This window comes from Apteryx mantelli, chromosome 3, assembly GCF_036417845.1.
Source record: "Apteryx mantelli isolate bAptMan1 chromosome 3, bAptMan1.hap1, whole genome shotgun sequence".
NCBI lineage: Eukaryota > Metazoa > Chordata > Aves > Apterygiformes > Apterygidae > Apteryx > Apteryx mantelli.
Window position 1 is genome coordinate 81,477,466 of NC_089980.1, and position 26,967 is coordinate 81,504,432.

The 26,967-nt window shown below is 38.2% G+C and overlaps 1 protein-coding gene across 1 annotated transcript; it reads left to right on the forward strand.

Annotated features, from left to right (window-relative positions):
• The first annotated feature begins 9,143 nt into the window (after positions 1 to 9,143).
• SERINC1 (serine incorporator 1) lies at positions 9,144 to 26,841 on the forward strand. The gene is made up of 10 exons (XM_067293780.1): positions 9,144 to 9,268; positions 14,996 to 15,157; positions 16,535 to 16,728; positions 20,411 to 20,490; positions 20,686 to 20,823; positions 21,833 to 22,002; positions 22,113 to 22,203; positions 23,345 to 23,486; positions 23,604 to 23,834; positions 25,185 to 26,841. Exons 1-10 carry the CDS (start codon positions 9,230 to 9,232, stop codon positions 25,321 to 25,323), a joined length of 1,386 nt encoding a protein of 461 aa, XP_067149881.1. The 5' UTR covers positions 9,144 to 9,229; the 3' UTR covers positions 25,324 to 26,841.
• Positions 26,842 to 26,967: the final 126 nt, after the last annotated feature.

Sequence of the window (26,967 nt, forward strand, 5' to 3'; positions counted from 1 at the left end):
CTTTACCCGCATAAATGCAGATCTTGGATTCAAGGATTATTGCCAAGTTGTGTCCCTGCTAGTCTTCCCAGAGAGGGAGGAAGGCCTCTGCAGAGGAGACCACTCATCAAAACTCATCAAATTGCAGAAATCAAGTTCCCTTCTCCAGAGTCTTCTATAAACAATAGGACAAATATATTTCTGCATTGCCCTCTATGTTGTTCTGCAGCAATTAAAAGAAAAGGACAATAAGGATTCTTTTTTGTTAGTTTGATACCCTCCATAAAAGAAACTATTGATGTGGAAATTGTACTATTTGTAAGTAAAATTATTACATTACCTAAGGAAGAGCCAGTTTACTATTAAAAAGAGGAAGATATAGATACTTTTTATTTCTCAGTGTATAATTTTATACTTAGGTAAGAAAGTCTTCTAGCCCAGAATCATGTCCCTGACAGAGGCCAATAGCAAATGTTTCAGGAAAGAGTATAAGCAAGGGACAAGCAGGCAGTGATAGCTTTGCCATCCCAGGTACAGCAATTACCATTTTAAAGGTTTCCTGAACAGAGGTTGCAACCGGACAATTATGTTTAATAGCCCTTGATGCACCTTGCTAGTAGTTATTAATCCAAAAGAGAGCCTCTTTTGCCATTTCATGACTGATTAGTTTCTTTGAAAGCTCTTAGTGAGGACCTTGTGTAAGGCTTTTTAGAAACCCAGGTACACTATATAAGTCAAATCACCCTTATTCATATGCTCACTTACTTTTTTAAAGAACACTGTTAGGTTTGTGAAGCATGTCTTTCCAGTAGCTAAGCTGTGCAGATGTCCCTGGAGCCCTTGGAAAAATTGATATTGCATTTGTTGCCCTCTGTCTTCTGGTACAACTGCCAGAAATGGTTAAGTTAGTGATTCAGCAATTTCATATTTTTACCCCTTTAGAATACCTGGTGAACAGCATCTGAACCCAGCGATTTTATTAATTTCTTCTAAATTAGCCACAGAGCCTGAAAACTGAGTCCTAACAGCAAAATTGTCCCTAGCTGTTGCTTGCTTGTTACTGTAATTGGTAAGTGTTTTTATGGAGTAAATACTATAATCCTAGTTTTACCTCCTCCTAGTCATATTTTAAGAAGATTAGAATCTCTGTACTACCACACCTGACTAGCAAATCTTATGCTTAGCAGGAAGCCACAATTAAGGGAAATATATCCTCATTGCCTTTGAAAATGTAAGGAAGGTCATTAATAATACAGACCAGTCTCAACTGGTGTATATCAGCACAGCTCCAATAGCTTCCCTGCAGATACAAAAAAATCCAAAACCAAAATTAAATTATTTTGTCTTCTCTAAAAATTTATAGGCTTTCTGTAACAGTTTTGTTTTACCTATGTATGCATTTTAAGGGTTGTTTTAAAAAACTTATTTCTTATCAACTGGCTCCAGATACTGTTGTCCAGAAAAAAAAGACTAAGCAGATGCTGTCTAGACCACTGTCTTCCTCTAATCTAGGCCTTAACTATGAGGTACAAAACTCTGAGATCATTCAGAGTTAAACTGTCTGATTTAAAACTGGTCTATTAATCCTTAGTTAAAAATATCTACATTCCCTTGCCTGTTTTAGATGAGACCGTACTTACATGTATTTGTCAAAAGAGATGCAATTAACAAAAATTTCACAACTCGTAATTATGTGCACTGTCTCCTATATACAAATCATCATCTTCTTAGTTAATGTTAGTTGGCACATGTAGCTCTATTAAATTCAGTGGAGACAGGTGACCCTGTGCCAGCTAAGGTTCTGGCCTAGAGGTAAATTTCACTCAGAAATTGAGGGGGATTTATAAAAATTTTATAAAATAATTTGGTTCCAAGTTAGGCATTACTAATAGAAAGAAATTAGTAAAAGCTAATGAGTGTGTCTACAGTGTTAAAATGAGGGATAAAGTGGCAACAAATTCATTTGAACCGCTGATAAGGCATGAGCATCCATGGCAGATCATTTCAAGAAACATATTACTGTGTAGAGATACATATGTATACATGTGTTTGTGTACATGTACATGTCCGTGTGTAACATATAGACATGTATATACATACACACACACACACACACACACAAAAGAAACAAGAAAAAAAGTTCTATGTGTGTGTATCTCTTAAGATAACTTTTTCATACATAAATAGATGATGACAATATGTCTTTCAGTTCTGAACTAGTTTTTGTTAAATCTGCTCAGGGTAAAAATGAAGGAAAGCCATGCCTGCTTGCAAAAGCAAAAGAAAATCCAATGAGGAGAAGCAGGTGAACATATAACAATGAACATACATCCTCATTACTCCCAAATTAGGCAAAAAAATTCTGGAGACATCTGCTTTTCCTCCAGTTGACTATGAGATATTTTAAGAGAACTGCCAATTCTGGAATTCAATGCATGGTTGTGCGAGAGCAAACATACCTACTCTTCAGTGTTCTCAGTGCAGTTTGTAATTGCTTGCCATCACCAATAAATCATGTACTTTCAGGCTTTCAGTTACATGTATATAAGAACTGAGAAGTTATTTTGGCTTCTGTATAAGCAGTCATATTTTCTTTATTAAGCCTGAGTGCAGGAACAAGATTTGGGCAAGGTATCTCTCACTGACTGAATGCCTCCCAGCAGGAAGATGAAGCATGTAACAGTTTCAGTGTTATAAAACAGCTGCACAATGATGTGACAGGGCAGAACAGTCTGACATTTCACCAAAGGAGAAGTAGTTCTTATTATTGTTAGTGTGAGATATATTTCAAATAAAGCATTCTGCTGACAGTGTCTATTTGCCTAAAAGAGCATCTCTTGTGATATATGAAAGTTGTATATGGCAGCTTTTAAAGCATTCTCTATCTCTGTTCTTGTTGTAATATTGATTAGTATTTATTTATATGCAAAGGAGCAGGATACAAGAGAAATTACAACCTGTCAATATGGATCCAGGGAGCCATGAGTTTAAGCTCCCCTCCAAATGTGTGTTGAAAGATGCCTTCATTGAATCCAGTGTGACCAAGTCTCCAGTCAGAGGCTTGAGAGTAGAGGATGCCTAATGTAATGCCAATTGAGGGTCCTTCTTAGCCTCTTAGGTCCTCTCAGATGTACATGTGAGCTCCCGGATAAAGTGAGATAGGATGGTGTTTGAGAAGACAAATGGAAACTACGTCTTTTTAAGTCCTCCATTTGACAAAAAAATTAGGGAAAAAATTCATTCCTTGATGAATTCCACAGGTTCCTTTAGATTTATCTTCAGATGAATAATACAAACACCAAGGTTTGCATCATTAGACCACTAGAAAAGCAAGATGGGAATAGACTGAAAGCTGTCAGTATTGAGTTCTAAAGACATCCATCACAATGGATGTTATAAGGTACAATGCCAGTAGCAGTCTTTAAAATGCCAGATATTAAAATCACTGAGCCATACTATGCCATTCAAATATAAGGCATTTTATGCTATTACAAATGTTTCTGTCTTTTTCTGTTAAGAAGATGCAGCATTATGTAGTGACGTGAAACTGTACTGTTAACTTATCCCTGCAGAGTATTTTTCCAAGCAAACAATAACAGTAATGGGGTAGAAATTAGTTGTCCTTTCTCACTTGAAATGTCTGTGATGAGGCTTAATAGGAACTTTGATAACAATCTCGACCAAATCTTCATTTAATCTTCTATTGCTGTGGATGGAGTGACACCAATTTGCACAATCTGAAGATTTTTTCTTCTGTTTCATGATAGTAGTTATGTAAAACCATTTCAGATTATTTAATCTTTTCTAAATACATTTTAAATTCAAACATATTTACAAAAATATGTATACTGCATTCATAAATTTCTATTCAATAATTTATTTTTGGAGATGACAAAACATAATGTTATGAAATATATAATAATGCTTCACCATTTAAATCTATTGCATCATTTGATTTCTGTCTGCACAAATGGGTACTGTTAGAACAACATGCTTGTAAGAGAAGGATCAAGAAAAATATTTATTCTATAGTCCTATCTATTTCTTTGAATCAGTATTAGCTTAAAATCTATGTCAGTCCTTAAAAAACATATCCTCTGAACTCTATTCAGGTATCTCTATTCTGAGCCTTTGTGCAGTCCATCAGAAACAAAACTTTTATTCTTTTGTACTCCATTCCTCTCTGAAAACAGAGACATAACCTTGGATATCACAATCTGTTATCACAGAAATTATTTCAGTACTACCTGTTCTAGGTTAACTCTTCATTAGAAGATAAAATGTGGGGGGAGGGAATTAGGGTTTTTTTTTTTTTTTGAAGAAAATTTCACTTAAATATGGCTTAAAAATAAGTGAAATCTAGAGTCTTACTGTGTACACAGATTTACTCTAGGAAATACGTCCTTGTAGCCTGTTTTTCTATTAACACTGTTGAGACGAAAAAGCACATCTTCAAATTGCTGATTTCCATTCATATACTGTTGCCCGAGCGCTTGCGTGCTTAGTATCTCTATTCTTTGGGTTACACTGCCCTCTAGGGGTTAGTATCTTCACATGTACTTCAGTGCCCATGCCGATAGAATAAAAGCCTACCTCGTTTTTCTCCTTCAGCTTTGAGGACTGAAGACTTTTCCTCCTCAATATTTTATGCTGATGCCTAGCATAATTTTGGCATCACAGTACGAAGATGCTAGAGGCCCCCTTAGACCTACCTTCCATTTTTTGTTTTTTTGTTTCTTTTTCTCCTAGGCATGTTCTCCTTTTTTTTCTTGGAAATCTTGTCTGGGGAGTCTTGGAGGTATTTTTATATTTTTCAGAGATTTTAGGATGTATGGTAGTCTGTTCGTGGTGAAGGGCATGAGGCTGCTGTACAGTACTGTGTTGGAGACTTCATGAAGGAATGCCCTAGGTCCAGGAGTACCAGATGCTCATAGCTTATGCACACTGAAATGGACAGAAAACCCATCAAGTTCAACACTTTTGACAAAATGTTAAACTTCTGCTCACACAGCACATATTCATAGTACATATGTTTATATTGCTTAACTATCTGGATAAGGGTTGGGCTTATGGGGCACGTACTGCATGCATGGTCATAGTGTGCATAACTGATGTTTACTGGAAGCATAAAATTTATTCTACATGCACCACACATATACCACCATCCGTATAATCTGTGCACTGTGTTCCCAGCCTCCTACTTGCTTGTTCCTTCAAACAACAAATGTAATGACTGGTAACTCAATTGCTGAGGGCAGAATTCATGCCAAGAAACGTAAACTCCCTGAATTTGAAGTAGGTAGACAGCTTGTACACCTCCTGTCCAGAGAGACAGGCAGTGATTTTCAGGATTCTCTCTCTCACTCTGTTTATCAGTTTGTTGAAGCACTAACAGAAAAGTATGGATTTGAAAAGCCTTGCCTGCTTAGTATATAGCTAGTTCTGTATGGCGCTCTCTTCCTCTCAGTGGTCTGAAGACCTGAAGTCAGAAGAGAAAATGGTAACTGGCTTTTTTGCAGAAGGTAAGAAAAGTGTTTGGCCATGCACAGTGCACCTTTGGACTCCCTACAGATCTGAGCTGATGGAAATTAGGTGTGCAGAGCACGGAATAGATAAGTGGTCTCTAGTCTGGGAAAGTCCTCATTTTGTGGAGAGCACAGCTTCCTAGTAAGAAGCTCACTAACACAGATGAGAAAAATCCAAAAAGTGATTTAAGCTGTTTGGGTCCTGTTATTTCCCCCCCCCCCCCCCAAATTCAGAGAGCTACTCAAATAATGGATGACTATGATCCTCATATCCATACAAACTCAAGAGGTTCACAGGAAAACAGGAGATCACATTGGGAGAGCAATCTGAGACAGATTTCTAAGTATGAAGGATTCCTCCCCCCTTCACACTGAATAAAATTGAAGCACTGCAAAGAAAACACAGAAACAACCCAATCCTAGAAGTACTGAAAGAGGGTTTTCCAGTGGTAGGTGGACCAGCAGCAACTAGTTAAAAGAAACTGCAGTACAAAGGAAAGTCTTTACCATCATGTTTGAAAGTAAACAATGTCCTAACTATTTCCATAGCACCATAGGAACAGCCAAAACAAATTCCAAACTCCTAAAGAACAATTTCGAGAAACTGCTAGTTTCTACCCAACCAAGATTTCACACTATGATTTAAAGGTGTCAGTCAAGCTATATGACTTGAAAAAGAACTTAAAGTCCAGAAGAGAATTTCCTGTAGCAGATCTTCTTTCTTACCATTTCTTAGAAAAGATGTGTGATGGAGGAGGACTTGGTTCAATAAAGTGTACATAATGCTTCAGCATCTTTCCACAGTTGATACTACAAATAAGTCAGCAGAAATAGTGACAGAAACAGAAAACATTGACATGATTTAATATTTGAAAGATATTTGAAAATATTTGAATATTTGTAAATTGGTGGCCTGGAAAAAAAATACAGTCTGTCTTGGCTATCAGAGTTTTTTTTTAACAGAAAAGAGAGGACTATGAAGACCACAGTAATACTGAAGCAAAATAAAGCAGTATGAAAACTCAGGTGAAGACTCTGGAAAGGTTTCCCAAAGGAGAGGGAAGGGACTCCTGTTTTGAAAGATTAGAGAGGAAACCAGTTCATTGCACAAAGCCAGCCACAGTGTCAGCTTCGGCATTGAGCCTGTAGGACTTTTGAGGTGTCCTGGTGGTACTATTTAGAAAACAAACAAAGCACATGTTACTGGCTCTAATCAATGTACAAACAGAAGTGGTCATTAAGATTTACTGGCAAAACTAAGGGGACTTTTAACATTTTTCCCCATCTGCCTGCCCTCCAATTGCCAGTCCGAGAACACATGTACTTCAGATCCAAAGTCCTGGTTCACCTTCAGCTGCCCAGCCTTCTACTCCAGTGATAAGCAGCAGGAGAGAAGACAGCACTTGCTGCCTTAATGACCTATATCTTTTTTATTCTTTGCCGAATGCTATAAATTCACTTCCATTGCACAACCTGATGGGAACATTCCATTACATTCCCTGGGGGATTGCAGGGAAGACGACTAAGCCCGCACATTCACATCAGGGCTCATCTGCGCCTAGACTGCTGCATGTGTACAAGATTCAGAGTTACTCATTTGTAATAGGCTAAGCAGATCCTGGCGGCCACTGGCAAGTAAACTATGTGGTCAAGGAGAAGATGTATCCTAGCTAGCAGTTGATTCTACTGCACCCTCAAATATCTCAATTTGGCAATATTTTTATTTTGGAGATCTTCAAAACTTTTCTTATCACTTTGTAAAGACAGGCACATTACACTGTATTTCAGTTCATCATTCAATCAATGTCCAGTAATTCTGTCTACTTACCTTTGGAACTAATAGCTATAAGTATTTTGCTAATTAATCGCATTGCCTTTCTTATCACTAAGCAACAATCAGCATTACACCTTCTAATTGCAAAAACTTCTTCTCAGCCTTTTTTAGCATTTTATTTTGAAAATATGATTACCTTTAAAAATCAATTATAAGTAATACATTGAGCAATATTCAAAGGTAACTTTAGAGTCACCATGAAAATCCAATCTGAGCTACTGTAATTTCCTGCATCATTAAGAACCTATACTTGTAAGAGGCATGAATATATTCCCCAAAAATCTTTTTCTTAATTTGTAAAATGAAGTCACATATTGTTTACTCCATATGAAATTTAGTGCCTCACACTGCTAGGTATTTTAATTTAAAAATCAGTTTAATTCTTTATTCTCCTTACTCGTTAAATGTCTGCTTTCTGATATACAAACACATTTGACAAATGAAATAGTTTTATTTTTTTCAGGTGAGCTATTCTTACTATTGCTTGCATTATTAAAATGTACATTTTTCAGTTCCTTGGTCATCCCATGGTCACTAGTAAGATTTGATGTGCTGAAAAGTTTATATGGTATTGTTACATGGTGAAGGCTATCCAAAAGTATTGCTCAGATAAGTGAGACCTTGACTATATCTGCCCAGCTCTAATTCATTAGATGACTCTGGTATGCACTGGGAAAACAAACCAAGCAGAGATAATTGTTATGGGGGAGGCTTACCCAAAGCTCTGGACAGCATCTTCCCTGCTTTTACCTGCTTTTAAACCCTGGTTTAAGCATGTGTGAGAAAGAAATGAAGAAGCACAGGTGAACTCTTAGCCAATTTACATCCTAGTAACTCATTTGGGGAAGTAAACCAGAAGGTGCTAGAAATGCAGGTAACAACAGTTAATTGGTTTTACTTTTGAAGGGAATCAAAGAGACTGGTCTGGGGTGATGTGGCCAATAAAACCACCGGTGGATCATGCTGACCATTTAGATCAGTAAGCCATAGTGAAAGCAACCTATATACACATCTCCGACACTGTGTAGAAGCCTGAGCCCTCGGTGGAAGTCTCACACGTAGAAGCTGGGCTCCCAGCCCAGGTCCAGGCATGTACCGTGCTCTGGGGCCATGGTGCCCCATACAGCAGGACCCAGGGCTGGGGCAGGGTGGCAGAGGCCTGGATTCCTGGGAGTGTGCCATGGAATAGATACCTTGGCATAGCAATTGCTACCCACCCACTATACTATCCTGCTTAACAAGTAAGTTTTTAAAATGCCATTGAGTGGCATGGTTCTGCCCCTGCAGCTACTTTACCTCAAATTCCCTCCAAAAAGTATCGCACCGAGAGCATGGTAAAGCCATGGTAATGCCACAGGGTTCACCCAGGAGACTGCAGAGTGAAGCCACAGATGGTTTCTTATACACAAGTCCCTAGCATGCTCCGGGAGTGTTTTTATTGACCTGGATGATTGGTCTACACAGCACCTCAAACCAGAACACTGGTCTCTAGCAGCAGGTAGGACATGGAGAGAGGCAGCAATGCAGGGGCAGAGGCGCCGCTCAGGGCAGACAAATCCGTCTTCCTCGGGGCCCGTGGGGGCAGGGGCCAGGCAGAAGCTCAGGAAGGACGAGGCTGCCGCCTGCCGTGCCCGCGCACTGGCGGGGGCACGGCCGCGCCCGGCACGGAGCCGAACGGGCGGCTCCCCACGGCGCCTCAGCCCCCAACCGCCGCCGCTAACCGCCGTCGCCAACGGCCACCGCCTCCCCCCCCCCCCGCCTTCCCCCGGAAGTGACGTTAGGCGCTGCCGTCAGAACAGGCGGAAGCGCCCCTGTGAGGCGTAAACAAGCCCGTCGAGAGCGAGCGGCCGCGGCGCTTCCATCTTGGGGGAGCCGGAGCCTGGCGGGCACCATGGGCGGCGTCCTGGGCCTCTGCTCCGTGGCGAGCTGGGTAACGCGGGGATGGCGGGCGGGCGTGGCGGCTCCCTGCTCTCCCTCCCCCGGTGCAGGCCTGGCGCGGACGGGCGCCGCGCTGCCGGCGGCTCCCCCAGGCCTTTGTCCTCCGCGGGGGCGGCGGCGCCTGTGGCGCTGCCTCCCCCGCTCGGCAAGCGCGGGGGCTGCACGCCCCTCTCCCTCCGCGGCGCTCCCAGCCCCCTCCGCCGTCCCCGCAGGCTTTCTCCGCCCCGAGCGGCCTCTCCCGCTCCTCCTCGCGGAGGGCCTTCAGCCCCGCCGGGCGGGGGGAAGCGGGGCGCGCCCCTGCGCTCGGCCTCCCCCCCCGGGGCCGCCCCCGGGATCCGCCGGTGGCGCCTCGCTGGTGCGAGGGGGAGCTCCGCGCTCCTTCAGGCGGGCCGGCCCGCCGTGCTGCCCCTCCTTTCTTAGTCCGCCTTCCTGTGTGGTGGGAGGTGTTACTGATTCCGCTAAAAATTTTTCTTAGCCTCTCAAATATGTAAAAGGAGTAAAAATCTTACCAAACGTTTGCATATAGAGTTCCCCGTTTGTTTCGGGAAAAATATAACTCGCGTATTTCCCTGCGTTGATCCTAGTGAATGCACTGAATTCCTCTTTCTTATGTCTGTGAGCAGCTCCACCCTTTGTAACATCTCTGTCTTATCGAGGCGTCTTTTTCTTCTTACACAGTAGTCTGCGGTGATGTCACCCTCTTACTGAGCATTGTCAGGTGCTGTTTCTGAATGCTCAGAAATACTAGTTTGAAATGGTTCTTAAAACTGTTAGTACCATGCAGAAAAACACGGAAGTAGTTAGAGATTGTGCACAGATAATCTTCCCCACTGAGGTGTTATTGTCTTATTATCCTTAAGTTATCAGATGTCTTTGCAAATCTGTTTCCTATGCAAATAGATACAATTGTGTGGATTATGACTCAGACATTTGGGATAAAAATGTCAGTGGGTTTTAAAAACCTAAATTTTTCAATATCAAAAACGTGGTACTGTTCATAGCTTAAGTGGATTATATATATTTAACCAGGAGTTCATACAGCAAACTTAGTGATCTCATAAAACCTCGCGTTGATTCAGACTCCTATTTTTTGTGCTGTAATGGAACAAAACATATGAACTTTGGCTCTCCTAGTAGAGGAAGATATTTAACTAGAGGAATGCTATTTAATTCCTTAATTGCACGTCTAAATTCTACGAAGTGATCATAGAATTGGTAAATTATTGGGTAAAAGCTAAGCTTCCAGGCTGATAAGCATGTAAATAAGCTACTAAAACACTGATAATAACCTGCTAAAGAAGCACTGGCTGTGTTCATCTCTCTTTAATTAACGTTTTAAGCACCACTTAATGGGTTAGGCAGATAGGTTTTAAATTAGTAGTAGAATGTAGTTAACTTTAAAATTTTTAATTAAACTATATAGTTATACTGTCACTTAGTATTTCACAATAATTAAAGTGCTTGAGTTAATATAGATTGAATGTTCAAGTGCATAAACAGGCTTTCTAGTAACTGACTGGGGCTTGTAGTGCATAAAGTATCCCTGTATACTTGCTGTTGGTCTTAAATGTTCATTTCTTTACAGAGAAGTGCTTTCAGATTCAGCTAACAGTCTTTTAAATCAATTTAATTGGGATCACACACTTATGTAAATTATTTGGATTTGCTATGGATAACTCCCCTCCCTTCCCTTAGAGTGCCCAAACAAATCAATACCCACCCCCCGTGCTTTTAGAGTGTTGATTTTTTCTTTCCTCCTTTAAATTCACAGCTAATTAATGCTTTGAAGTGTATGATAGTTCTCATAGTAGGAATCTGCCTGCATCTCTGATCTCTAAGGGCATGTCTGTATAAACACAGCTCACTACTTTGGATGAGAAACAAGCTGTAAGGGTGAGGTGGGAGGAGAACCAGAAGCAGTGGAATTTGTGCTAGTGCAGAACTGTGCCATTGCTAGGAAACCTACTCCTCATTTGTCCTGAACGATGCTGCACTAGAGTTGCTTCTACTGTGTAGTTTCTCTGCAAAACCATGTGTTGTGCCCTGCAGAGCTGTTTTGAGTAACTGATTGCAGTATCAGACCTCATACCTTTATTTCTCCTGGATTCAGCTTTGCATCCTGTTATTGATGAATGTAGTTCTGCCCTACATTGAACTGTGCGCTGACCTGACCATGCAACATTTTGGTTTAACATTAAGAGCAAAGATGAGCCTGAGAGAGGAGGGGGAAAAGGTCTTTAGAAGCATTGTCATCTCAGCTAAAAGTTTCTGATCCAAATTGCCTAGACTGATCGGTCAGTTCTGCTGTCTTCTCTCTGCTGGGCCTTGCCTGTATTGTACTGAAATGGCTCAACTGCTGCTTCCCTCACCTTAATATTCTTTAACCAGACAAAGATCTTGATTGAATCAGTTCCTTTAAGCATGTGAGTAGGGATGATGTAGCTGAAACCTGACTAGGCCTGGTGGGGGGCTTAGTGTTCTTGCAGGCAGTTAATTCAGTATGTCGTCATATAGTCTTTACCTTAGTAAGAAGATTACATTTGATATTAAAAACTTGTCCTGGGTGTATCAGAAGCAGTAACACCTGACTTTCAGTGGATTTGTGGGTTTTTTATTTTCTGTTTTCTCTCCATCTGTGTTTTGCAATGTGCATCTTGCTACGTGTTCTTCCTGCAATTTCCGCTGGCCTAGAGAATGAAGTAACTACTTTGGCAAGCATGAATTAACTCATCTTTCCAGCTGCTGCTGCCAAAATAAGCGTGAGGGTCATCTTTTCTTAATTTTCTGCAGTGAACTCCACTGAGCCTCTGATTTATTTTTTTTTTCAAAAGCTTACTGGAATGTAAGTTGATCAGTAGGTTCAAAAGCTATTGGATGGCAAAAGATTTATGCAGTCATGATTTATTAATTCTTATCCTAGCTTCCTTAAGAACACAGACTAAAACCTAATCAGGGAGTAGCTCTCTGTCCACATCTATGACTATGCAGAACTTCACCAGAGGGGTTAACTTTAAGCTTTGGTCTAGGTAGTAGTATCTTACTATTTGTACTGTAGCTGCTGTTCTGGAAAAAACTATTTTTTAATAGAAGAAGTGCTCTGAATTTAAAGAAAGTGACACAAACTGTATTTGTACTTTCTCTGCTGATTAACTGTTTCATGGACAGAATGTTCTTTACTTGCTGTTCTTTTTGAAGTCTATTACTTGTTAAAAATATTTTTGCCAATAGTATAATAATAATGTTATGTTGTTATAATAGTATATATTCTGTCTTGCCAAAAGACAGGCAAGGCTGTCTTTTGTCCGAGTCTGTAACATGATTCCTTGCAGAAGTAGCCAGCTTGTATGAACAGGGGTTTCTTGTTCAGGGGTGTGCCTGATTACAGCTGGTAAGAATATGATTATGAGCTGTTTTGGGAGAGAATGTTATAAAAGCTGATGTTGGAGCTCAGGTACTTAAAATTAAATGAGATACACTGCCTCATTTGGGGCATGTTGTGTCCCAGGGGGGAGGAGACAGTCATCTTTATTTCAGGCACTGCCAGCCTCCTGTGACTCCTAGAAGCACCCAGGATATGCTGGGTGCACTTCCTGTGTGTTCTCTTTGATGCAGTCAGAAGGAAGTTGCTCCAATTAGGAGCATTTAATAAACAGTTTAACACGGGGATTCTCCAGAGAAGTCACTCTTATACCTTGCACCAAGGTTTCTGCAGCCCGTGAAGCCAGGCTGAAGTCCTGTGCTGCCAAGTTCAACCTTTCATTCATTGGTATCTTCAAAAGTGGTACTGCAGACAGAATAAGTTAAAGTAAGTTTTGAGTGCAGACAGAAATAGTCTTCACTAGAGAAGTGAGGGGGTGGGGGATAGTGTAATACATAAGTGCTATAAAGTGCTGATGTGTGCTAATCCAATATTTGCCATGCATTTCCTGCTTACTAAGCATAGATGCCCTTAATGTAGTTGCTTGCTATCAACACCTTCATATGCTTTGTGCTGTAATGATACTGAGTGGAGGAGAAAAAGATAAAAATGGATGATGTGCTGTCTTTTACATACTGAAATAGTTGTAATGAAAATCTAGATTGGTTCACTTTTAGCAAAGCAGCTTCTAATTATGAAGTTCACTCAGTTAAAAATGATTCTGTAGCACAGGAGAGTGAAAATTCTTGGCTCCTTCTACAAGGAAGTTATTTAAAATGAGGGATCTAGTTTCTAGCAGGTGGGTCTGGTTGAACCCATCAGAACAGATAATCTCATCCTTTTCCTGAGGGCTTCTCGGAAGACTGCCAAGAGCATTCTCGCAGTCCGTCTGTTCTTTTATTCAAGCCCCGTGGCCTTCCCAGTAGCAGCAGACGCTGCCCACTGGAATTTTGCTTGTCATATGACTAAACTTTTAAGAACTCTCCTTTGACACACACCTGCCATCTTGCCTGATTGACAAACACTGGTCATCTGTCAATGTGACCACTCATTTTCTTATGTGACTGGCTGTCTTTCATGTAGTAATTAACACCTATGTTTTTACCCCTGACAGAGGTGTACCTGAATATGTGGATAGAAGGATAGAAGCTAGGTTTTACAGCAGTTCAGTAACTCTGTATGAGGTCGAGTATTTTGTTGTAGTTGAAATAGAGTAGCACTTGCTTAATGAAAGAGGTGGCAACTGTGCCAGGGAAAACAGTTGTGCCCTGCTTAGTTCTCACGTTGGTAAATTATACTTAAACTGTAAAATACATGGCCCCAAAAACTTAGCTATTAACTGCTCATTGAGATTTCCCATATCTTTTTAGGCAAAATAATTTTTCTCTAAACAGAAATAAAATACATTTTTAAAAATAATATTTTGAGTGAATCATTCCCTTTTTGTGTTTCACTTAGCTTATGCTTACTTGAGGAACCCAATCCTTTCACTCCCTGAAGTGCCACTCATTGGATGGCAGAAAATTGCTAAGGGATGAAACATAGTTTTTTTTTCCAGTGAAATAGTGCTATCTGCTCTCTTTCCTTCTTCCATCAATTTTCTTTTTAAGGGCAAACCATGTTGAATGGAAGTATTTTTTGTTCTCAACTGTATATGCATTTTTCCCCTCAAAATATTTACAACTGTACAGCATTCCTGTCCACTTTGGCTGTTGCTACTTGGTGGAGATAATAATACATGTACTATGTTTTTGTTTTATTCTTGCAATTTGTAACTGTTTTACATTGCATAAGTTAATTTTACAATCTAGTGCCCCAGTAAGGATTACAGCCCAGCTCTACCAAATGCTGAAGGTGTACCTGACTGGCAGTTGCTCCCAAGAAGATTTTTCTGCAGCATATTCATTTAATCTCTATAGCTGTGGAATGGTAGACATGTTCCTCAGATGATGTAGTAGTTAACAACTCTTGATTCTTATTTAGCTGAAATAAAATAAAATTCAAGTGAACATTTGTTCACTTGAACAAGCCCAAATCCAATCTTTATTTTCCCTGAATCAGTAAATGATTAATTTTGAGACAGAAAAAAAATCTTTGCTGCGCAGTGGTGTGTTAGGAAGTACTACCAAGATTGTTAGGAGGCTCTGTAACATGTTACAAGGACTTAACTTGCACTAATGATGAGACGTGTGGGGCGAGATGTTTTCTGTAATAACTTCTGATAATCTACACAGCCTGATTAATTACTGAAATCTAGTAATACAAAACTCTAAAGAACTTTACATTCTGTTTCTCTGACAGATACCGTGTCTCTGTGGAAGTGCCCCATGCCTGCTCTGCCGATGCTGCCCCAGTGGAAACAACTCCACCATAACTAGGCTGATCTACGCATTCTTTTTACTACTTGGTGTGAGTGTTGCCTGTGTGATGTTAATACCAGGAATGGAAGAGCAGCTGAAGAAGGTTAGGTTACATCTATTCTAACATGTTTTTTAGAACAAATGTCACAGATCGGTTCTAAGTGACATCCTGAAAGCATAGGTTTCACTTGGAAATACATAATTGTGCTGCCACCTGTGCCTTACAGTCACTATTTAATTTGATTATATATGATTAAGTATAAGCAAAAAGGACTCTTGGGAGCACTGCACAGATGAATAGCAGTATTTAGAAATAAAGTTGCACCTCTTCTTTAATAGCTCAGAAAAAATACATTTGTTTATCAAACAAGAAAATGTTATTTATATGTGTGGAGTTCTTAAATTATATATTATTGAGATGCTTGTATTTGCAGTCCTTAATTGATTTCGATAGCTACTAATAACAGTATAAAAGAGTGAAAAATAATCACAATATAAGATAATATATCTTCCAGTTACATTGTGCTGTACTAGTTAAAACTTTAAAGTCCTTGCAAATGCATAAAGAAAATATTTTTCACTAATGATAACAGGAAGTGCTCATATGATTTTACAGTTTATTAGTTAAAATGATGATGATATGATGGTGCATGAACTTATGGAATGATAATTTATTAGTTACAGGAGAGTTTATAGGTTTCATTGAACTCCAGTTGCATTTTCTTTGGTTCTGTTAGACTTTATTTTGTTGTATCTTGAATTTTCTCTAGTAGATAGCAACTTCTGATAGTCATGCTTTTGATTTGCCTCTGTAAAAATGATAAATCTGTAAATGTTTATTTCACTGTGATATAGCAACCACATTAAAGTTTGAGTGAGAGACGTACTAGTCATCTGTACAAGAAATATTACAACATTTTAAAGTGTGATGTATTTGACTTCAAAGAGATCTTTCTCATGTCCTGGATGTGACTGGAGAGGATATTCTCAGCTGTTTTGTTTGATTGTTATGGATACTTCTAACTGATTGTAATGTTACTTTTTGGGGGGAGGTTGCTTCTGTTTTAAAGAGATGTAAGCAGGCTGCCTTCTGTTAGCTAAGTCATGAGCTTGATAGTAATTGTCAAGACAAATGTACCCTATTTCTTTTATTCATTATTTCCTGATTCAGATCAAAAAGTAGAAACTGCATTTCTTTGAGAAGTTCTGAAATTTATTAAAAAAATAAATCTTATTATCAGGAGGGTTTGTTTTTGCTGAAAGTTTACTTTTGCGGGATTTTTTTTTCCTTTGAGTGGGTTTAATATTCTGGTTGGATTGTGTTCGTAATTATACAGCTGCTTAGCACTGTGTTCTGTAGCAATGCATAGTGGTTGCGTAATGTTACAATATTAATTAATTGTATACTAATAAATTGCTAATATGTTTTTGCTGACATAAGGCCTTTATGGATCACTGAAATATTTTGTGTTAATTGCAGATTCCTGGATTTTGTGATGGAGGGATCGGAACAACTATTCCCGGTGTGCATGGCCATGTGAATTGCGACGTATTAGTTGGTTACAAAGCAGTGTACCGTGTGTGCTTTGGTATGGCCATGTTCTTTCTTCTCTTCTCCTTATTGATGATCAAAGTGAAGAGCAGCAATGACCCAAGAGCAGCAGTGCACAATGGGTAAGATACAGAAATGAGAACTGAGATGGTGTGTGTGATACAGCTACTGTGAAAATAAAGCCTGTGGCTAAGCAATTTACTGTTCAGCAACAAAGAACTTCTTAGTAGCTGGAAGAGTCTTGTTGCAGTAGAGGGCATTCAGAGTTATTTGAGTTCTTAGATATGCCACATTAATTTTTATAAAGAGGAAAAGATGCACATAGCTGTCAGTTTTCAGAGTCTCAACTATGACAATGGGTAATCTGTCCAGAGGTTTCCCAAGATTAGAGGTTCTGCTTTTGTCCAAAGAAGACAAAATTAAAAGGTGCATAATGGTCTCAAGTTTCATTCCGCAGTGATCTTTCCACATGTAAAAAGCTTATAAAAGCCTCGTCTGTCCATTAGAAATTATGTTCTTCTTAACTTTGATGTTTGTAAGGGCTTGCTCTTAGCTGAACGGTTCTGTTTTGAAAATGAACGAAGGGATAGAATTATTATTTAGTTTAGTTTCCATGTCTCTTCCCCCTCTGCTCTCTTCTCTTTGGTCTCCTCCTTTGCATAAAGAAAAGTGATGTATGTATTTAGTTTCTGAGCTTCACAATTTTTCCCTTTCTATTCTGTTATAGCTAAGATTATAAGTCTTAAGATTATAGTGGAATTTGAGCTTGCAGTTTGGCTCAAGTGATAGTTTTCCTCCAGGCTGAACTTATGTGCAGTGTAACTTCTTAAACCAGGGAGATGCAAATTGTTGTAATAGAGCATGGCAGAAAATGCCTAAAACCATTTATGGTGCTTAGTCTTAGTGATAACAGATTGCTCAGACCAGTACTGTTTTCAAGATGATTAAACTTAACAGGGAACTATGAATAGCAGAGCCATAAAGATAGAGAGGTCATTTTATTTTATTTTATATTCAGTATAACAAGAATATTAAGAATCTCTAACATAAAATGAATAATAATTTCAAAATTATTTCTGTAGGGGAAGAGAGAATAACTAAGGCTGAGCAGAATATTGCTTAGTTATGTATTTTCTTTGCTTAGGTCTGAAGAAGGAGATGCAGGGTACAGTACTGGTAGCATAGTTTTGGGGGCGATGCATTAGCAGCGGTAGCTCAGTTCAGCCTTTTTTGTTTTTTTCCTCTCCTTTGTTCAGAGAGTGTACCCTTATATCTTTCCAGTACCTCCACAGATAATTGTCAATTTAGAGCATGCTTGTTACAAGCAAGAATAAAACTGGTCAGGTACATTCTCTATCAATACGTTGTATTTAATTTTTTTTGCAGTAGTTACTGAAACACCTGATAGTGATCAGTCTACGAAGGTATTTAAACACCATATTGAAACCTTGAAGCACCTCCTTTTCCTCATATGTAGTGAAAGCTGAGGCAGCCATATTTCATGTAACATACATATAAAATCATAGCTTTTATTTTTGGAATTATTTGACTCTTCAGTAATACTTTGCAATGTAATCTTTCTATCAATGATTTGAAGAATTCAGAATGTTGTGTTTGCCCATGTATACCTACTAACTCTTCTGCACCTGCATGCAAGTTAAACCCAGTAGATGTGGTCTGGTGCCAGCATGTACTTTCTTTGCTTTTGTAACAGCAAATAGAATGGTTTCTTGCATTAGGATAATAAACAAAAATAAAAAAATAAATAAAAAAAAGGAACTTAATTATAATGTATTGAGAGGATTGTTGCTGGCTTGCATTGAATGCATAGCAACTGTGAGTATTATTTCAGATAAGTATTCTTTTCGGTTGTCATGCAAGCTATATAGATAGAGCATTAAGATTTTTTGAAAAGGTCTGGAATTGCACATAAAATATAGGCAAACTGGAACCTGTCCTTATTTCTGTAACTGAGAATGACATTGATATAAAAATTTCCAAATATGAATTCGAAAGCTAGTTTTAGTAGGGTATAGATTATAGAATAAATGTTCTAAATCAATTCAGCTTTGTAACTGGGTTTGGTCACCTTTTTTGTATCCCACTGTAATCCATTTTTCCTGTGTTCTGCACTTCTCTTTTCATTTCACATAGTTCCTCTCCACACAATTAAATTTTATTCCTCTGAAGCAGTGTAATCTCTCCTTCTGGTTGTTATAATCAGGGATGGTGTCCAAAGTATGTGAAAAGATGGGAGGGGATAGAAATTTTGAGAACCATGCAGCTGTTGGACATCGCTGCTTATTGCCTGGGCTGTGGTACATGTCTCTATGCTATATTCAATTTTGAAGTACATGTAGTTGGTATCAGGCCTATATTTGGAGCTGCTGGTCTCTCTGGTCACAAAAAATTGCCTTCACCTTCTTCAAGTTTTGTTGGGCAAAACTTTTCAATTAGTTCCCTTTGCAGCATATTTGAATACGGTCTCTATTTGGGGTGGGGAGAGTCTTTGGTGAAAATATTTCCCTGTCTTCTTTCTAGGAAAATCTAGAAACATCTGAACTGTTTTGTTTGTCCATGAGTGCATGTTTTTACTGGAAAAAATCCAGCGCTGCTGTTTTGGAACAGGGCCTTAGAATTTGATCATGGCTTTTCTGTCAAGGATGAATCCTTTAATTTTGTTGCTGTGATAAATCCCCATCTGATGTAGCCCTAAAGAGTCTGAAGTCAGGTGGGAAGAATCTTTTGCTGTTGTTGTTTTGTTTTGTTTTTTTACGTGTTCCCATCTCATTGGAACCGAAGTGAGACTGATGGGGAAACTCCAGCATAAAGTTTGCTATCATTATAGGCACCAACTACACCTTCTAACTTTTTGGTTTTGATACTAAAAATAGGTAGGATTTTTGTACCCACCGCTCTGATATGGGGGCACTTCAGTAATCTTACTGTTCTGGTTATAAACCACCCATTTTTTCTCCCAAGCTTACTCATGACTTGCTTAGGCTTCTTTTTGCTTTTGTGGCAACTTAAGTCTTTAGAAAAAACTATCTTTGCTTCTTCCCTACTTCTTACCTAGGGTGTTTTAAGTAAGATATATTTGTACGCAATGATTTTCCTTCAAAGTCTCCAGCACCATCATATGAACATTGCAGGGCTGCTTGTTTTCTTGTTACTACAATGTCAGGTCCTGTAGTCTTGCACTTGTCAGAATCTTTGTAAAATAGGAGCATGTAAACAGTCCTAGAGTATTACCGATGTGCTGCCTATCCATTAGGTTTAAACAGAGATAAACAATTTAAATATTTTAATTAAAAAACAAATGTCAATTATCTAATTGAAACAATTATTTTGGCAGCTAAGTGATGAACATAAGATGGTGTTATTGCAGTTTTTCATTAAAAATATATGACTTGTTTTGTAAATACTGTGCTTCATAAAGCAAAAAAAAACCCAGCTCCTTTCCCCAAAAGTGCATTTAAAAAAAAAGAATCTTACAATTGTACTCCACTCTAGTTTCATGTGTAATATGTCAGTGGGATAGCTATGGAAAATAACTGTCATACTCTGTGTTAGTCTAGCACAGTTTAAGCATCGTTTTTTAGAAAGCATCGTTTTCTTGGGGAAAAAAAATAGACAAGATTTTTGTCTTACTTCAAAAGAAGTAAGATAAAAATTAGTTTAAAAAAAACTGTAAGGATGTGAGTATCAAGGTTTTAAAGTTCACCGCTTTGCATCTTGTGTACTTTTGAGATTTCGCAAAGTATATTAGACTTTAATAGTTGCCCAACTTCTTTCTTTCTTTAGATTCTGGTTCTTTAAATTTGCAACAGCACTAGCAATTAGTGTTGGAGCCTTCTTCATCCCGGAGGGACCTTTTACTACTGGTAAGAGAATATTGCCTTCTCTTGTATCATAGCGCAATCATGATCGTTGTAAAACAAAATCAAGTGCATGCTAGTATCTTACAGTTTTTTACTGTAGCTGCAAAAATATAGCTCTTGTCTGTGTTTAAATACAGACATTGAGAGGGGGTAAGATATCTATGGTTCTGAACTGGTTTTGCTTTATTCCTTTTATAGTATGGTTTTATGTAGGCATGGCTGGAGCCTTCTGCTTTATTCTTATTCAGCTGGTCTTGCTTATTGACTTTGCTCACTCCTGGAATGAATCTTGGGTTGAAAAAATGGAGGAAGGAAACTCAAGATGCTGGTATGCAGGTAAAGGAAACTGTATTACAATTAAGAAGTGTATGTTTCATTGTGCATTGCTCAGGGATTTATGTACTCAGTGTATTTTACCAGATTGCAAGAGTGGTTTTGTGCATAAGTAGCTTTTTCTAAGATGGTGTAATTCAGTGCCATTATCCTGCTGTCCTTTAGATGTCAAGTTAAAAAAAAAAAAAAAAAAAAAAAGTGTGTGGAGGAGGTCAGTGTCCGAGTGATAAGATCTGATCTTGGGGAATAGGCATCAGTTTATGATAGCAGAGAAGTGGCAATTGTAGGTTCTTGGTTTTTTTTCAGCTGCAGATTTTATTACACCTTAGTGCTGATTAAAAATAAACCTGTTAACTTCCTCATGTTGAGTGTAAGCATCATGAGTAATTGGTTTTTCTTTCTGTCTGCCTGTTGGTCATTCCTCTAAGGTATACAGTGAGTGAAAGGCCAAGATAGTGAAGAAGAGTACAAGTCATCCCACTGGAGAAATGATATGTTAATTTAGATTATCATATCTGAAATGACTTTCTAAGTCATTTCAAAAAACAGCACAGCCTAACTTTTTGTAACAGCCACTTCAGTTTACTCTTTAAAATAAGAAAGAATTTGGAAATGAGATTTTGTTTTTTCCTCTATTAGAGAAGTTCATGTTTTAAGCTTTGCTTCAAAATATTGTTAATGTAAATATATTCCTTCATATTTCTTCTTCTTGGTTGATGTTAGAGCATTGGAGAATCAAACATTGCTTTAGGCTTCCTATTCATTGCGGTTTTTGTCTTTTTAACACCTCAAAGTATTTAGAAGAATTGGGGCCCTTTCTATTAGGCACTCTTAAACGCGGAGCAAAAAAAATTTTTTTATATATTTCCTTTACATTTTAGTGCCCATAGCTGATCTCCAATTCTGTCTTTGTATATTATATACAAAACCTGACGATCATCCAATATTTATTGAATTTTAATACTCTGTATTACTAAACCAGTTTAACTCTGTGTTTTTTGTCTCTTCACAGCTCTGCTGTCAGCTACAGCTGTCAATTACCTGCTGTCTCTTGTAGCTATTGTATTGTTTTATGTTTATTACACTCACCCAGAAGGTTGTTCTGAAAACAAGGCATTCATCAGTGTCAATATGCTGCTGTGTATTGGTGCCTCTGTAATGTCAATTCTTCCAAAGATTCAGGTATAGTTTTAATTCTTTTTTTATATATTATTTTCAAACAAAAACCCATTATGTAATCATACCTGAAATCTTTTATTAATTACTTGATTTTTTTTGACTGCTTCTTAAAGGAATCTCAGCCAAGATCTGGTTTGCTGCAGTCTTCTGTGATCACAATTTATACAATGTATTTGACTTGGTCATCTATGACCAATGAACCAGGTAAGTGTAGCAGCAATACTTTTTAGTATAAAAAATAATTTTAAAAAGTAGTAAATTTTATCTCTACCTTTTTGCAGGACAATATTAGAATGAAGTACTATGATGTTGTTACATGTGGGAGTTAGAGGCAGGAGCCATTGCTTTGTGGTTGCACCCGCCACCCCCAAAACCCTCTCTGTAATAATACTGAAGAGGATACAGTTCTTTCAGAGAGAACTTTTTTTTCCACTTTTCTTATGTGTAATGTATGGAAGATTTCTACAAATCATTGGCAGGATTGCATTATTCTAAAGCTTAGATTTTTACAGATCACTGGAACTCTTCCAAGATGTGTGGAAGGCTCATCTCCTTATCAAGTTTCTTATCCTGCTAATTGAGATGCAGCTGATTATATTTTTCCTAATTAATGATTTTTTTTAAACTATTAGTAAAAACTTTAATGATTCTTGTGTCTGAAAACAACTGAACTCCTCCTTAGAACAAACATTCAGAAATTCCAGTGATAAAAAATAAATGGCCAAATATTGATCTCAGTGTTTTTAATGGATCTCTAGAATGGAAATAGCCCTTTTGTCTTAATTATGGTCAATCTTCTGTGCTTCTGTTTAACAGCATAGATGTGAGTCGTATTTAATTACTGCGGTAATTATGGGGAAATAAGATTATATTACTTTCAACTGTTTCATCTATATGTTATCAGTGGATGTTGTGGGTTGGGGAGTGTTGTTATATTAAACTGACTTAGTAGCATTCTTTTCTAACTCTGAGATGACTCTGGTACCCCATCTCTAGACTATAGGGTTGTCAAACTTGTTTTCTAGCTGTAAAATTTCCATCTTTAAAAAGTTTAATATGGAGAGTGCTTTTATTGTGTGGCACCTAATTACATGGAGAGGAAGAGTAGAGCATTTGATGCATAACTTATTACAGATTTAAAAATACTCTTCCTTTATCTGTTCTAAGAGACATATTGACACAGTATACTGTCATTTTTCTGCTTTAGATATATGGGCTAAAACTAGATTCACAGCTTTTTATACCTTAAAACTGTCACAGTCTCAAAGTTGCGTTCAATGTGGAAATGTACTTCTAAATATTTGTTCTGCTCTTGTTTTAACTTCTAATGTAATTTCCCCAACAGATAGGCGCTGTAACCCAAGTTTGCTGAGCATCATTGGTTATAACACCACCACTATTCCAACCCAAGGTCAGGTAGTTCAGTGGTGGGATGCCCAAGGAATTGTAGGACTGATTTTGTTTTTGTTGTGCGTTCTCTATTCAAGGTAAGGCTGCCTCTTTTTTTTTTTTTTTTTAATCCTATTAACTTGTATTACTTTTGACTCTCAGATACTATTAATTTTTTTGGTTAATGGTACTATGTTCATTCCTGTCAAATACAGCATCCGAACATCCAATAACAGCCAAGTTAACAAGCTGATGCTGACCAGCGATGAATCAACACTGATAGAGGATGGCATGCCCAGAAGTGACAGCTCCCTTGATGATGGAGATGATGTCCACCGAGCCATAGATAATGAAAGGGATGGAGTTACTTACAGTTACTCATTCTTTCATTTCATGCTTTTCCTGGCATCGCTATATATCATGATGACACTTACCAACTGGTACAGGTAATCTGCCTTTGATAGTATACTATACTAGTAATAGTATACTAGTAATGAGTACACAAGATGCTATCTCTTGCTGGAAAAGGAGGCACAAGTTAACTGAAATAGAGTGTAGGTCTTGAGTGGAATTTTTCAAAGGAAGTATACTGTTTGCTCTATGTTAAATGAGTTGTATTTGAAAATTACAGTAGTCAGCCTTATTTGCAAGCCTCTGCCATGCTTTCTTGGATAATTCTTGTGATTCACTGGACTGCTGAAATACGCCCTGTTGAAGTGAGCAGGGCAGAGTCTAACTTTTTTTTTTATAATAACTTACTGAAAATAAGTAAACACTAGGCCTCTGTCTGGTACAGAGAGCAGGAAAAAAGAGAGGTACAACACAGGTGTTTGCTATGTGTGGTCAGTAGTGGAAGGAAATTAGGTTGTCTGCTCCCTGAAACATCCTCACAATAAAATGGCCTTCTGTGTGTGTGTTTCTACAGGCTTCAAATTGTGAGTTAGTGGGATAGTCTATTAGCTTGGTCTGTTAATGTTATGTTAACAGCTTGAACAGAGGTTCTTCAGAATTAAAAAGGTTGAAAGTCTCTAATACAATAATAAATGCTATATCAAAATAGCAAAACTAGAAAGATATTTTCTTAAAAAATAACTTTTAATGGAGTCCTGCTATTTGTTTTGTGGCCTTGTTTGGGTCAATATGACATCAAGTTTGTTTATTCTTCTAGGGGACATCTTCTGACAAGTGAAAATTTTTTTTCTTTTTTTTTTTTTTATGCCTATACATGCTATCCAACTTCTGTCTCTCCACAGATGTGCTCAGATTCCTTACAGTGACTTAATTGTATAAAAGAAAGGCTTTCCCCCGACCCCAAATGGCTGTTTAACATAATTACATGTCTAATAACTTTCGAACTCCTGAAGGTTCAATTAAAAATCTTGCCCAAATTTGTGGGGAGGGGGAGTGCAAAACCATTTGCTTGCTTTCATGTCTTCAGTAGCTTTTGCTTGGATAAAAAATGAACTGATTTCTCACCTCACTAGTCCAATTCAGAGTATATATCTTTTGGTTTTGAGCTTGTTGTTGCTACTCTGGGAGTATAGAGGGGATCTCCATGTTTGCTAAGCATGAAAGCAGTAGGCAGAAAAAGGCAGTTGCTGCCAATGAAGTTTTCATACAGATTGGCTTGAACTGCCTGGTAGGGGGAGGGTAGAGAAGGTATTCTTGGAGGTGTTGAGTCAAAGTGAAAACGAATATACTGTGAAAATGAAGTGTTGAAGAGTGACTTACTATGCTAGTCCGTCACGTTAAAACAAAAATCACAAGTGATCTTTTTTCTTTTCTTTCTTTCACAGTCCGGATTCTTCTTATGAGACAATGACCAGCAAATGGCCATCTGTCTGGGTGAAGATCTCTTCCAGCTGGATTGGCATCGTGCTCTATGTGTGGACTCTGGTTGCTCCACTGGTTCTAACAAATCGTGACTTTGACTAGGCTGCGCTGCTCTCCAGAGAGATTGTGTTAGGTTCACCTTGTCTTTGAAATGAACAGTATTCCAGACTATCGTGTAGTTGTAAATGTGTGTGTGTGTGTGTGTATGTGTGTGTGCACTATCCATGTAGTATACTCTGCTTTATTCTGCATGATTACCTTGAATCATGTGTTTTTGTCATTTCACTAAATGACTTTTTCTAGCTGAGCTCAGTGACAATTGCTGCGATGATGGTTTTCATAGAATTACTCCTGGATTTTGTGCTTTGGGAGTGTTAGATATAAGATCAAGACTTTTGGAAGTAGCTTCCCTCCCCCACCCCCACTTGCATTAAATACTAAAATGAAAAAAACTCACACAGCGCAAGTGTTAATTAGGTAATGTAACAAAACAGTATTAGAGCAGACATTGCAAGCAAAGGCGGGGCTGCCTTTGATAATCCCTGTTGCCTTGATTTCAAAGTCTTGTATAAGCATTGTTAAGACTCAAAACTGTGCATGTTAGTTCACTGAATATTTGCATTATTTTGGCACTTAAAAGCCTGACTTTTTCTGTATTGAGGGCAATAATACCTTTGGCACAAATGTTAAATGGAGAAACTTGCATCTAAAGTTGCAAAGAAGCTAATGTCCTCCTTGGTGCTATTGGGTCTGATGTGCCCTACTGCAGACAGAAGGACACCCTGGAAAAGAAGCAATTCCTGGTATCATGGTCAGAAGCATGTTTTTAAGGCACCTGTTTACAATATGCCTCTATGTATTTTTTTTTTTTTTTAATAGCTTAAATAGGATAGCTCTGCTGTAACTTACTGCTGTTGGTGTGCCATTTTTTTCTTGGTTAACTCAAAATCATAAAGGTTGCAAGGAGGTGAGTGGTGAAAACTGTAGGCCCCTAGGAGGAAATTGTTGGGGTATTATGATTTAAAAAAATGGAGGAAAAGGAGCACTGGGATTGTAGTAAGTAAAGGAGGCTTGCATTAACTAAGACTTCAACAAAAGTGTTTCTTAATATATTTGGGGGCTCTAAAATTTGATATGTTTTAATGTATTAGATATTTTGCTTGTCATCCCTGGCAAGTCCATTGCCAGAGATGGACTTGGGCCTAGAAAGTCTAATTCTAGGCATGAAATAAATTATATCTGTTTTTTTTAAACAGTTTGTATAGTTCTGTGCAGTTAATCTTAAATGCTTTTGTGCTTGCTGCTTTGTAGTTGAAGTATGTAAGCTGCATTATTTATATATTTCTGTTACTTGTTACATCTTGAGACTTTAGCAATCTGATTGGGAGTGACCCTAGAACCTTTAGCAGTTGTCATCATGATCTGTTAACTGTGGTGTTTATACTATTACTTCATGTTGCTAATTCTGTAAGCTTTTATTTTAAATCTGCTCCTAGACACTGACATTTACTGAAGAAGTCTGACATGTCAGTCAAACTTAAAATGGTAATGAAACGATTAGTAAAGATGTTTAGTAATTTTGAACATGTTATTACCTATTAATAAATAAATTTGAATGAGGATGTCTGATGCTCTTGATCTCTCATACTGTTGCCAAACAAAGGATAGTATAGGGTTTTGTATTGTGTTCTAATCTTACATTCCTGGGGCATTTTAAGGCACTCTTCAGCTGAGAGGTAACAACAC